Raw genomic sequence first — 12628 nt, 5'->3', positions numbered from 1 at the left:
TTGCGCCTCAGTTTTTTGGTCCTCAATTTCTGCGTTTTCTCAAGCCTCCCCTCTCTTCACCTCATCTACATTCTATTTTTCTACATTCTTCTATGTCATCCATAGTAGGGATACAAATGGCGGGTCATCTTTTTACTGAATTGTGTGTGTGTATGTACCAGGTTTACAGCAAACGCATCACAAATTTGATTCTGCTTCTCTAACATTCTCACAATACCAGCCGAGTAGTATGAACGTCAGCTATATTGTAAGCTGAAACTACGCCAAAACTTATTGCACTGCTCAAACATGGTAGATAGACTATTAATGATAAACTTGCACTGTGCAACATTTGTTGTTAATATGGGTTTTTACCTGTCTTGTGGAGTAAGTAGCCTCATACCCATGACATTGACTCATCCATATCCAGACTTAAACTTATGTTGTCTGAACCTTTTGTCTTTTTGAGTAACTGTAATATACATCAATCTTTTTACCCTTTGTCATTTGTTAATCTTTCCAACCCTCCTGATACCCTTCGTTCCCTTGGGTAGGAACTGGTGGAGTTAATCAACTCTAACCATGTCGTAGTGGTCAGTGGGGAGACAGGCTGTGGAAAAACCACCCAGGTCACCCAGTTCATCCTAGACGACCACATCAACCAGGGCATTGGCTCACTGTGCCGTGTAGTCTGCACTCAGCCCAGACGCATCAGTGCCATCTCTGTAAGTATTGTCCTTAGATAATTTAATCTATATGTCTTTATTTATTGTGTTTGGCACAGTGTATATACACTCACCGGCCACTTTATTAGGCACACCTGTCCAACTGCTCGTTAACGCAAATTTCTAATCAGCCAATCACATGGCAGCAACTCAATGCATTTAGGCATGTAGACATGGTCAAGACGATCTGCTGCAGTTCAAACCGAGCATCCGAATGGGGAAGAAAGGTGATTTAAGTGACTTTGAACGTGGCATGGTTGTTGGTGCCAGATGGGCTGGTCTGAGTATTTCAGAAACTGCTGATCTACTGGGATTTTCATGCACAACCATCTCTAGGGTTTACAGAGAATGGTCCGAAAAAGAGAAAATATCCAGTGAGCGGCAGTTCTGTGGGCGAAAATGCCTTGTTGATGCCAGAGGTCAGAGGAGAATGGCCAGACTGGTTCGAGCTGATAGAAAGGCAACAGTAACTCAAATAACCACTCATTACAACCGAGGTATGCAGAAGAGCATCTCTGAACGCACAACATGTCGAACCTTGAGGCAGATGGGCTACAGCAGCAGAAGACCACACCAGGTGCCACTCCTGTCAGCTAAGAACAGGAAACTGAGGCTACAATTTGCACAGGCTCACCAAAATTGGACAATAGAAGATTGGAAAAACGTTGCCTGGTCTGATGAGTCTCGATTTCTGCTGCGACATTCGGATGGTAGGGTCAGAATTTGGCGTCAACAACATGAAAGCATGGATCCATCCTGCCTTGTATCAACGGTTCAGGCTGGTGGTGGTGGTGTAATGGTGTGGGGGATATTTTCTTGGCACACTTTGGGCCCCTTAGTACCAATCGAGCATCGTGTCAACGCCACAGCCTACCTGAGTATTGTTGCTGACCATGTCCATCCCTTTATGACCACAGTGTTCCCATCTTCTGATGGCTACTTCCAGCAGGATAACGCGCCATGTCATAAAGCTCGAATCATCTCAGACTGGTTTCTTGAACATGACAATGAGTTCACTGTACTCAAATGGCCTCCACAGTCACCAGATCTCAATCCAATAGAGGACCTTTGGGATGTGGTGGACCGGGAGATTCGCATCATGGATGTGCAGCCGACAAATCTGCAGCAACTGCGTGATGCTATCATGTCAATATGGACCAAACTCTGAGGAATGTTTCCAGTACCTTGTTGAATCTATGCCACGAAGGATTAAGGCAGTTCTGAAGGCAAAAGGGGGTCCAACCCGGTACTAGCAAGGTGTACCTAATAAAGTGGCCAGTGAGTGTATATATATATATATATATATATATATATATATATATTTGTGCATGAGCACCTTACCCACTGCGAAGGGTAAGGTGTAAAAGGATCTGTGCGCATTGCATAGATTATAACCTGATTTAGTTATGTATGTGTTTCGGCTATTTGTGTGTGTGTGTGTGTGTGTGTGTGTGTGTGTGTGTGTGTGTGTGTGTGTGTGTGTGTGTGGGGACATGGCTGTTTACACTTCTTGTCAGGTGGCGGAGCGTGTAGCAGCAGAGAGGGCAGAAAGTGTTGGGAATGGAAACTCTTGTGGTTACCAGATCCGCCTGCAGAGGTAAGGAAGGTTATGCAATTCAAATGCTAACACATAAACTAACCACCAGCTGATTTAATGGGTACAGCCCCCCCCCCTTTTCAGTTTTTACAGTCAGTGAAAGACAATTAAATATTGCAGTGTGCACACCATCCAGGTGTGGTGCCAAAACCTTAAATCAGTACCATTTTGTAGCATAAACAGGTTTATGGTGGACAACTGATTTTAGTTTTGCATAATCAGGCTTTGGGAGTAATGGAATACAGCAACGGGCGTTACATGATCAGGATTAAAAAACCCAAAATATACTGTATTCCAATACAGTTACAGAAAAAAGACAATCAAATTGCCAATACCATTTTCAAAAATGGATTATTTTTCAGGGTTACATTTTAAAAACGATATAAAATAAATGTTTTTACCGCAGCGCCGCACAACTGCTGCTATGGTCTATGCGTTGCTAATTGTGACATGGACGACCTGAGAGGAACATTTAGTAGGGCGCACTCGTTAGTCTTTGATATACTAACAATAAACATTTCAAAATTCCTCAGAATATAATCTAACTAAAATGGAAGGAGTTTTTGTCGGTCCTTTGATTTTCTCAGCAACTGTTCATCCAATCGACTTCAATTGGTGGGTGCGTCATGGGTCTGGATGGTTTTGTGCTTGTTTATCTTGCCATCCATCCCTTAAAATATGGAATCATCCTATATTTTAGAAGGAAATTATGTGTTCCCTGCCGAACCGATATGGAGTGTGATTTGTTCCTTATTCTCCGGGCGGGCCAAAGTCCGACAACTGAAGAGGGGAGAAATACTCAGGAAGCGCCTCTGTATTTTTCCCTTCTCTGGTCACTGGAAAATTTCAGTTTTCCCATGGAACCAGGGGCACATTGCTACTGAGAATGCGTAAGGCAATTTATTCTTTTTTTTAAAAAATTATTTCTGATTTTTCCCTTTTTTTCTCCCAATTTAGTGGCCAATCGATCCCTATTTTAATTCAAACACCCACCCTCGTACTGCACGCGTTCGCCAACTGCATCTCTCCAGCCGGCGGTCTCGAAGGAGACGCCTCCCCACTTTCGTGACAAGGCGACTCCAGGCCGAACCACTGTTTTTTCCGACACACACAGAGACGCATTCACGTGACAAACACAAGCTGACTCCGCCCCCCTCCCGAAGACAGCGTTGCCAATGATTGCTGCTTCATCGAGTCCGGCCATAGTCGGATCTGACGACACCGGGGCGCGAACCCCGGTCCCCAGTGGGCAACTGCATCGACATAAAGCCGATGCTTAGACCGCTACACCACCGCGGACTCTAGGCAATGTATTCTAAGTGCCAGTCCCAAGCCCGGATAAATGGGGAGGGTTGCGGTAGGGAGGGCTAAAACCTTTGCCAAATCAAATATGTGGATCATAAATCAGATTTCCATACCGGATCGGTCGAGGCCCGGGTTACCAATGACTGCCATCGGTACTGTTGGCCAGCTGGGTGCCGGTGGAAACTCTGCTACTGTTGGGTGAAGGAGAAGGAGAGGGGGAATGCATGTCAAAAGGCAGCGGGAGAGGAGGAAGGGTAGGAGTGTGGGGGTGAGAGTTGAAACTTTGAATGTTGGCACTATGACTGGTAAAGGGAGAGAGCTGGCTGATATGATGGAAAGAAGAAAGGTAGGCATACTGTGTGTGCAAGAGACCAAGTGGAAGGGGAGTAAGGCCAGGAGCATCGGAGGTGGGTTCAAACTCTTCTACTATGGTGCAGATGGGAGGAGAAATGGGGTAGGGGTAATTCTGAAGGAAGAGTATGTCAAGAGTGTGTTGGAGGTGAAGCGAGTGTCAGACAGAGTGATGAGTATGAAGCTGGAAATCAAAGGTGTGATGATGAATGTATCAGCTCATATGCCCCGCAAGTTGGGTGTGAGATGGAAGAAAAAGAAGAGTGAGTTGGATAAAGTGGTGGAGAGTGTATCCGAGGAGGAGAGAATGGTGATTGGAGCGGACTTCAGTGGGCATTGGTGAAGGGAACAGAGGTGATGAGGAGGTATGGTGTCAAGGAGAGAAATGTGGAAGGACAGATGGTGGAAGATTCTGTGAAAAGGATGGAAATAGCTGTGGTGAATACATATTTCAAGAAGAGGGAGGAACACAGGGTGATCTATAAGAGTGGAGGAAGGTGCACACAGGTGGATTATGTCTTATGCAGGAGGTGCAATCTGAAAGAGATTGGAGATTGTAAAGTGGTGACATGGGAGAACGTAGCTAGACAGCATCGGATGGTGGTCTGTAGGATGAGTGGAGATCAAGAAGAGGAAGCAAGTGAAGGCAGAGCCAAGGATCAAATGGTGAAAGTTGAAGAAGGACGAATGTTGGGTGGAGTTCAGGGAGGAGTTGAGACGGGCACTGGGTGGTAGTGAGGAGTTGCCGGATGGCTAGGCATTTACTGCAGAGGGAGACGGCTAGGAAGGTACTTGGTGTGTCATCAGAACAGAGGAAGAAAGATAAGGAGACTTGGTGGTGGAATAAAGAAGTACAGGAAAGTACATGGAGGAAGAGGTTGGCGAAGAAGAAGCAGGATAATCAGAGAGATAAAGAAAGTAGACAGGGGAACAAGGAGATGCGGCGTAAAACAAAGAGAGGTTGCGAAGGCAAAGGAAAATGTTGCCGAAGAAGTTTGCCGATGACATTGATCTGTAGTGAGAGTAGGGTGCAGGTCGAGGAGAGCCTGGGGAGGTGGAGGTATGCACTGGAGAGAAGAGGAATGAAAGTCAGTAAAAGCAAGAGAGAATACATATGCGGGAACGAGAGGGAGGACAGTGGAATGGTGAGGACACAAGGAGTAGAGGTGGCGAAGGTGGATGAGTTTAAATATTTAGGGGGTCAACTGTACAAGTAACGGGGAATGCAGAAGAGAGGTGAAGAAGAGAGTGCAGGCAGGGTGGAGTGGGTAGAGAAGAGTGGAGTGATTTGTGACAGAAGGGTACCAGCAAGAGTTAAAGGTGTTAATAGTGTCCCCATTGTCCTTTCTAAGGTCACATTGTTTTGTTGTCTTACAAAATGCACTTAAGTAAAAGTCATGTTATTTATATCGTTTATCTTTTTTCATATTTGGCATAGAGGTAATCCAAAAGTAACTGAAAGTAACCAGATTACATTACTTTAATATTGTGATACTTGGAGTAAGTTAATGAATACATTTTTCAACAGGTAATTTTTATTTGTAATGGAATACATTTATAAGTATCTCTGTCAACCCTGAGCATAGCCTAAAGAGCATGAAGGCTTAAATCGCTGCATAGCATTTGGCCACCACTTTTCCGTACCCATCTTATCGGCAGCTAATGCCATAGCTACATGATGTATATGTTCTAAAATGGTCGCTGACTCTGTCACATTTTGCAGTGTGTGAATGTCGCTATGGGGTTGAGGTGTTTATAAGGGATGGTAAGGGCTCAAGTTAAAGGGAAGAGCCATTTTGTGAAAATTGGTTTTTCACTTTCTAGTAAATACAGGGGACAATGGCACTCAGTGACAGGCCTGGGCGCAAGTCCATGAATACTGGGATGGCATCCAGTGCCTTACCTCTGCCCCCATCCGTAGGGTTAGTGGTTGTGCCAGGAAGGGCATCCCATGTAAAATTTTGCCAAATCAATATGCGGATTGACAAGACCATGCTGGATCAGTCGAGGCTCCGTACTGGTTTGGTCAAGGCCCAGGTTAACAGCAGCCATCATTGGTGCCGTTCCCTCACAGGGTACCGATGGAAACTGTAAAATCTGCTGTGGCGACCCCTGAAAAACTGGGGATAAGCCGAAAGAAGAAGACGGGTGACAATAGCGCACCACATAGGAAATTATTTTAATTTCATCACTCCACCATATCTTCAGATCAGTTTGGCAATATTTTAGGCGAGAATAAGTTGAAGATATTTCCTAGTCTACCCTGTAAAAGCAGACACGGAGATTGAGAAAGTGATATTTCTTCTCATCTTTAAAGAGCTGAATCACAATCGCTCTGGTTGCTGATACTTTTTGTCCTAAGGGAACTTCTGTGAAACTGGAACAAAACTGCATTTTTTTCCTCTTCTCTTATTTATCGCTCTCCTGGCCTCCTTATTTCTCCTTCTCCGTTCAAACTGATTGCTTAAAGTCTCCTAAATTTATGGTAGAATCACTGCTGAATCAATGTCCTAAAAGCTTCGGCGACGTCGCTCAAGTCCACTGTGTAACAACTGCTGCGGCTTACAATATTTATAAGAAGGATTGGGCCAAATTTTTACAGAGATTTTTCTACTCGCTTTAATCATAATTAAAGCAAGTAGAATAAAATAAATAATTGTTTTCTTAGGATGCAGGGGAATTTTGTCGTCTCAAGGTGACCTGGTGATGCTGAGCACCCTCGAGTTCTCACAGTGAAGAAGTGAATGGTCTGTTCCATTCCTTCTGAGCCCTGCTCTCAACTTGGATTTGGTGGCTTATTGATTTTCTGTGCCCAAGGATCCCCAATGAGGATTGTTTGATTCAGTGGTCTGCAGAAATGGGAGAAAGGGGTTGTGTCTATGAGTGTGTATATGTGGCACACAGGCATATTCGTGCATGCTCTCACAAGACATGCCTGTGTTGTTGAATAGAGAACTGCAGAGTCTGGGCTAAAACCAGACAAATCAGGGGAATTTTGAGATGATTGACAAGGCAGAGGACATTGGATGTATGGCAACTGAGGGCTGGAAGACGAGAGCCATCATCTTCAATCAGGGAGTAGAGATAGCCAGAGCAGGAGAGAAGGGCCACTTGAAAAGAAAGCAGATGGAGCTGGGTGAGAGTTATGGAAGATGGTGTCGGGGTTAATTACAAAGTGGAAAGTATGACAGAAGGATAGAGACTGAAAAATACAGAGGTGGTGGTGGGGTGGGTGATGGAGCTCAGTTTTATTGTGAAGGAAGACGGGGCAGCAGGGAAAGCGAGGTTAACTTGGCAGAAAAAAACAAAGTGTGAAGCAGATCAAGAAATGGAAAAAATGAGGGCAGATACATAGTTAGGTCCTCAATCTTCCAGAGACAAGCACAGAACAAGTGAAGAAAAGTTGGTGAAAAAAAGCATGCTTGTCTCAGTGTTAGCCCTAATGTAGTGCATCAGACTAAAAGATAACTTGGAAAATGTTTGTTTGAATCTCTCTCTCTCTCTCTCTCTCTCTCTCTCTCTCTCTCTCTCTCTCTCTCTCTCAGCCGGTTACCACGGAAACAGGGTTCAGTGCTGTACTGCACAACAGGCATTATTCTCCAGTGGCTACGCTCAGATCCGTGAGTATCCCCAGTTCCCACTCCTCACCCACCACCACCAACATCATCCCGTTTCCCTTCAACATCTTCGTCATCCTCCTGCCTCTTTCAGTTCGTCTTCCCCTGGCATATCTGGCATGCTGTTTGTTTCTCTGTTTTTGTCTCTCTGTCCAACTTCAACTTCTTCTACTGGCTTGACGTTTGTCTTACCCTATCTATTTCCCGTCCCGTTGATTCACGGCTGACACTTTTTTTTCTCCTGGGAGGGCATTAGTATGGGTCCCCATCTTTACAGGGAGAGAGAGATAGACACACTCACAAACAGAAATTCTGTTGAGTCATCTTCCCTCCTATATCCTCCAAGCATTTGAAGAAAAAAAAAACACAGAGGCTAAGGGAGTTGGGCCAGCTTCTTTTGTTTCACTACTATGATCTGCCACAGTTTGCATGAATGTATAGTGAGTCATTTTTGTGGCTACAGCTGATTGACAACAGGCCTCAGAGGTAGCGAGTGGTGTAGTTTTTCGCTACAACATATAAGTATAATGTCAAGAGGTGGAGTGGGAGAAAATGTGATGCAGTCTTGATATGACAGGAAGCGAGAGTAAATACAGCCACAGGAGAAACCTAAGAGGCATTTAAGGCCAAATGTGGCAGCATTGAAATGTCATCTCTTGAAAGTATATCCATTGAATCACATCTCAATAACCTCATTGAAATGGCAATCTGGTAGCTATACAAACACATGCAATTGTGCTGCAACCCTGCTGTAACCATCATTCCTTTCTGTGTCAGACTGTTGTCCAGCATCAGCCACCTGGTACTGGATGAGGTCCATGAGAGGAACTTGCAGTCTGATGTTCTCCTGGTCATTGTCAAAGACCTGCTCAGGGTCCGGCAAGACCTCAAGGTTATCCTCATGAGTGCCACGCTCAACGCTGAGAAGTTCTCCAATTACTTTGGTATGCAACCCACCACACAGAGGCCCTATTCCTGTTTAGCTTTGGAGTATGGTAATAAAGTCACTGGGCATGATAAACTGTAGGCACATACACACAGAAGAAACCGAATGATGCCTGTATGTTTTGCAGTTCTTTTTGCTCCTCCCTGTCTCATGTTTCTCCTCCTTTTAACCTTGACCACCTACCCCTGACCCAATTCTCACCCTAACCCCACCTCCCTTCTCTTCCAGGCAAGTCTCCTATGATCCACATCCCAGGGCTGGCATTCCCTGTGGAGGAATTTTTACTGGAGGATGTTGTTGAGATGACAAGGTAAGCCCCAACCCCAATTCTCCAACTCTGAACCCTTCAGTAACACTTTGAAATACATGGTGTTTACAGACATTACAGTTTATAGTCTTGTTTTCTAAAATGGATATATAGTGGCATGAAAAAGCATTTGGCCCCTCCCTGATTTCCTCCATTTTTGCATATTTGTCACACTTAATTTTTTGAGACGATCATGCAAAATGCAATATGAGACAAAGAGAGCCCGAATGAATACAAAATTCAGGTTTTTAAATTTTATTCATTTAAGGAAAAAAGTTATCCAACACCATCTGACCCTGTGTGAAAAAGTAATTGCCCCTTTCGTTACTCATTCAACCAATTAACCGCATTTAATTGATGATCGGATTCATTTAGAGCAGACACCCAGGCTTGAATCTAAATATGACTTGTATAGAACCTTACCGTTAATGTGAAGTAGGCTACAAGGTTTCAACAAGCAGCACACTGATGCAACCCTCCCCATTTATCCGGGCTTGGTTCTGGCACTAAGAATGCACAGGTTTGTCCATTGCCAGTGGCTGGGTTAACGCAGTACAGAGGTAGCTGAGGAAAGACTCACCTTAGCAGATAGCGGGCTAGTTCGTAAGGGAAACCACTCGAAAGCCAACTGGCTCATCTTGATCGCCATAATCGTCTTGGGTAGCAAGAGTGGATGGAATAACCTGCGCATGGCCCTCGCAACCATCGTCCATAGATGAGGCGAACGAGGAAGGATGAAAACAGCTTAATTTGACTGGTGACGGACTAGTTCTACTGGGGAGCTGATCCATAGCCATTATGTTTTTTGGCAACATCTTTTTTATGGACCATAAGGAAAGAAGGGATTACCTATGCGTGGTCTATGTGACCGACGTCACAGATACAACCGGATGTAGGGGAACCGTAATGGCTTACCTTAGCGGGCAGTGGGCTAGCTCTTGGCTGCTTGATGGCCGACAATAGAGTTTTCTTTAAATAAAGTTGCCTAATATAAACATTCCATGAGAGGTGCTCCTCACACTCGCACTCCCAAAAGTGTGCGTCGAGGAACAGTGGGGACAACTTTAACCAATGAAAAATAAGTCTATTAAACCTGCTAGCTTCATTAGCTGAGAGTCTAGCATCAGCAAGCTGATTAGCCTTTATGGTATCGATAGCTATCATCTACTTTGTCTGACATTGAGCTCTGACTCTGTTCAGACATCCTACCATCTGCAAGGAATAGAGTTCCTGGCGTGGATAGATAATGCTATATTAGTTGAAATACTTGGCCAAAAAAAGGGAAATTGTGAAAAGGTGTTGTTTAAGAAGCTGTGAAACTGGTTCATGCTATCTGAGAGACTGGCGGGCCCTCAGCCTTTGTTTTGATTCCACTCCCTAAACCTTAATCTGACCTTCCAAAGCATCTTCTATGGGCTAAACCTTGTAAAATACCACAAAGTTGATGAAGAAACTGCATTACTGAACCTGTGTTTTATTAATATCAATTGCAAATTTTTTTAAGTGTGTAAAGTATTTTAATTTACTCTGCCATGCATGTGCAGCTTTGCTCTATTATATTTGTTTCTTGAAATTAGTGTGTAAAAGGTGTTGTTTCTGTCACGTCACCTGTCAGTGATAGTCTTCTGCTGTGGTCATGATAGTGATATTAAGGGCCATTTGATGAAAATGTGTTTAATAAGTTAAGATTTAAAAACATTTTATTTACAAGGTAGTTCATGCCTTTGTAATATTCATTCCAGTACAATTCTACGTTTTTAAAAGAAAACCAACAACACAAGACTTAGATTTGACCAGTGGAGTGGCTGTTGCAGCTAGAAAAGTGCTATATAAAATGCAACTTAAATAGTCCTCTGCTGTGGTCAGTGATAGTCTTCTGCTGTGGTCAGCAATGTGGCGAGTTATACATTGTGTATGTACAGTAGCCATCTACTGAGTATTGAAGACATTTCTTGTTTCCTAAAGTTACTTGATTATTACTTGTGATCATTTGCATCATTTGCAAAGGGTGAGAGTGAGCAGAGTTCATTTTGTATTTATTTTAGTTTGTGGGATGTAAAAACATTGACTAAATGAGGGAAGACTTGGATTAAAGAGTTAATTACATACGTGCCAACTAGGGTATTCTTTAGTACTCCTTTTGGATCATCGTATATAGTATTTTTTTTCCCCTTCTACTTCATAGTTTTGTGTTTACAGTGAGTCTACACACCCCTGTTAAAATATAAAATGGCAGATTTTTGTGACACCCCTAAAGTGTGTTCAAAGCACCTTATTGAAGCACCTTTCGATTTTATTACAGCACTCAGTCGTTTTGGGTAAGAGTCTATCTTGGCACATCTTGACTTGGTAATATTTTCCCACTCGTCATCCAAAGGAGTAGAATCAAGTGCAACTGGACTTGGTATGTATCCGGGAAGTCCTTGCAAAAACATTCTAGATCCATCAAATTGCGAAGGCATCTCTTGTGCACAGCCCTCTTCAGGTCACCCCACAGATTTTCAGTTGGATTCAGGTCTGGGCTCTGGCTCGTCATCATCATCATCAGTTCCATAGCCTATGGAGGTTGTAGGAGCACAGCTGATGCCTCAGCATGGTTGAGTCATCGTTGTGTTTCAGTAGGGGGAGTTCCTGGTGGTCCCTATCTCCTGTCCAGGTATGGATGGCCGTTGGTTCACAGGGGAACTCATCCGCCCTTTGACAGGTTTTGTTTTTAGTGCTGCTGGGTGTCCACACACCCTCCTCACAACATCCCAAGGGTTGAAGTGGGGGTGCTGGTTTAGTCGCCAATGACCCGACGGTTGCAGTTTAACGTCATACCCAGGACAATAACTCTGGCTGGGCCATTACAAAACATCGATCTTCTTTAGGTGAAGCCATTCCTTTGTTAATTTGGATTTACACTTTAGGTTGTCACGCTGAAAGGTGAAATCTCTCTTCGTCTTCCGCTTTCTAGGCCTGAAGGTTTTGCGTCAAAATTGATTGTTACTTGGAGCTATTCATGATTCCCTCTACCTCTACTAAAGCTTCAGTTCCAGCAGAAGAAAAACAGCCCCAAAGCACGATGCCACCACCATGCTTCACTGTGTGTATGGGGTTCTTTTGGTGATGTGCTGTGTTGTTTTTGTGCCAAACATACCTTTTGGAAATATGGCCAAAAAGTTCAACCTTAGTCTCATCAGATCATAACACGTATTTCCACATGGTTTTGGGAGACTGGACGTGTCTTTTTGCAAAATGTAGCTGGGCTCGGATGTTTTTTTCTCTCTCGTGTGAAAAGGCTTCCGTCTTGCCACCTTACCCCACAGCCCAGATATATGAAGAATATAGAAGAGTTAAAGGGAAAGTTTACAAGATGGTTGTGAGACCAGCTATGTTATATGGTTTGGAGACAGTGGCACTGACGAAAAGACAGGAGGTGGAGCTGGAGGTGGCAGAGTTGAAGATGCTAAGATTTTCATTGGGAGTAACGAAGAAGGACAGGATTAGGAACGATTATATTAGAGGGACAGCTCCGGTTGGACGGTTTGGAGACAAAGCAAGAGAGGCAAGATTGAGATGGCTTGGACATGTGTGGAGGAGAGATGCTGGGTATATTGGGAGAAGGATGCTGAATATGGAGCTGCCAGGGAAGAGGAGAAGAGGAAGGCCAAAGAGGAGGTTTATGGATGTGGTGAGGGAAGACATGCAGGTGGCTGGTGTGACAGAGGAAGACGCAGAAGACAGGAAGAAATGGAAACGGATGATCTGCTGTGGCGACCCCTAACGGGAGCAGCCGAAAGTAGTAGTAGATAGAAGATT

General features: G+C 44.1%; 1 protein-coding gene across 1 annotated transcript in view; it reads left to right on the top strand.

Moving 5' to 3' along the window:
- The window catches only part of dhx36 (DEAH (Asp-Glu-Ala-His) box polypeptide 36), a 37427-nt gene that overhangs the window by 3724 nt on the left and 21075 nt on the right, over positions 1-12628 (top strand). The window contains exons 6-10 of the mRNA XM_056283084.1: positions 534-704; positions 2222-2301; positions 7503-7577; positions 8352-8518; positions 8749-8830. Of these exons, the coding sequence (XP_056139059.1) occupies positions 534-704; positions 2222-2301; positions 7503-7577; positions 8352-8518; positions 8749-8830 (575 nt within the window). The remainder of the gene's footprint in view (positions 1-533; positions 705-2221; positions 2302-7502; positions 7578-8351; positions 8519-8748; positions 8831-12628) is intronic.

The sequence above is a fragment of the Lampris incognitus genome, chromosome 7 (genome assembly GCF_029633865.1).
Source record: "Lampris incognitus isolate fLamInc1 chromosome 7, fLamInc1.hap2, whole genome shotgun sequence".
NCBI lineage: Eukaryota > Metazoa > Chordata > Actinopteri > Lampriformes > Lampridae > Lampris > Lampris incognitus.
Note: the sequence above shows the minus strand (reverse complement) of the source record. Positions and strands in the feature narration are given on the sequence as shown.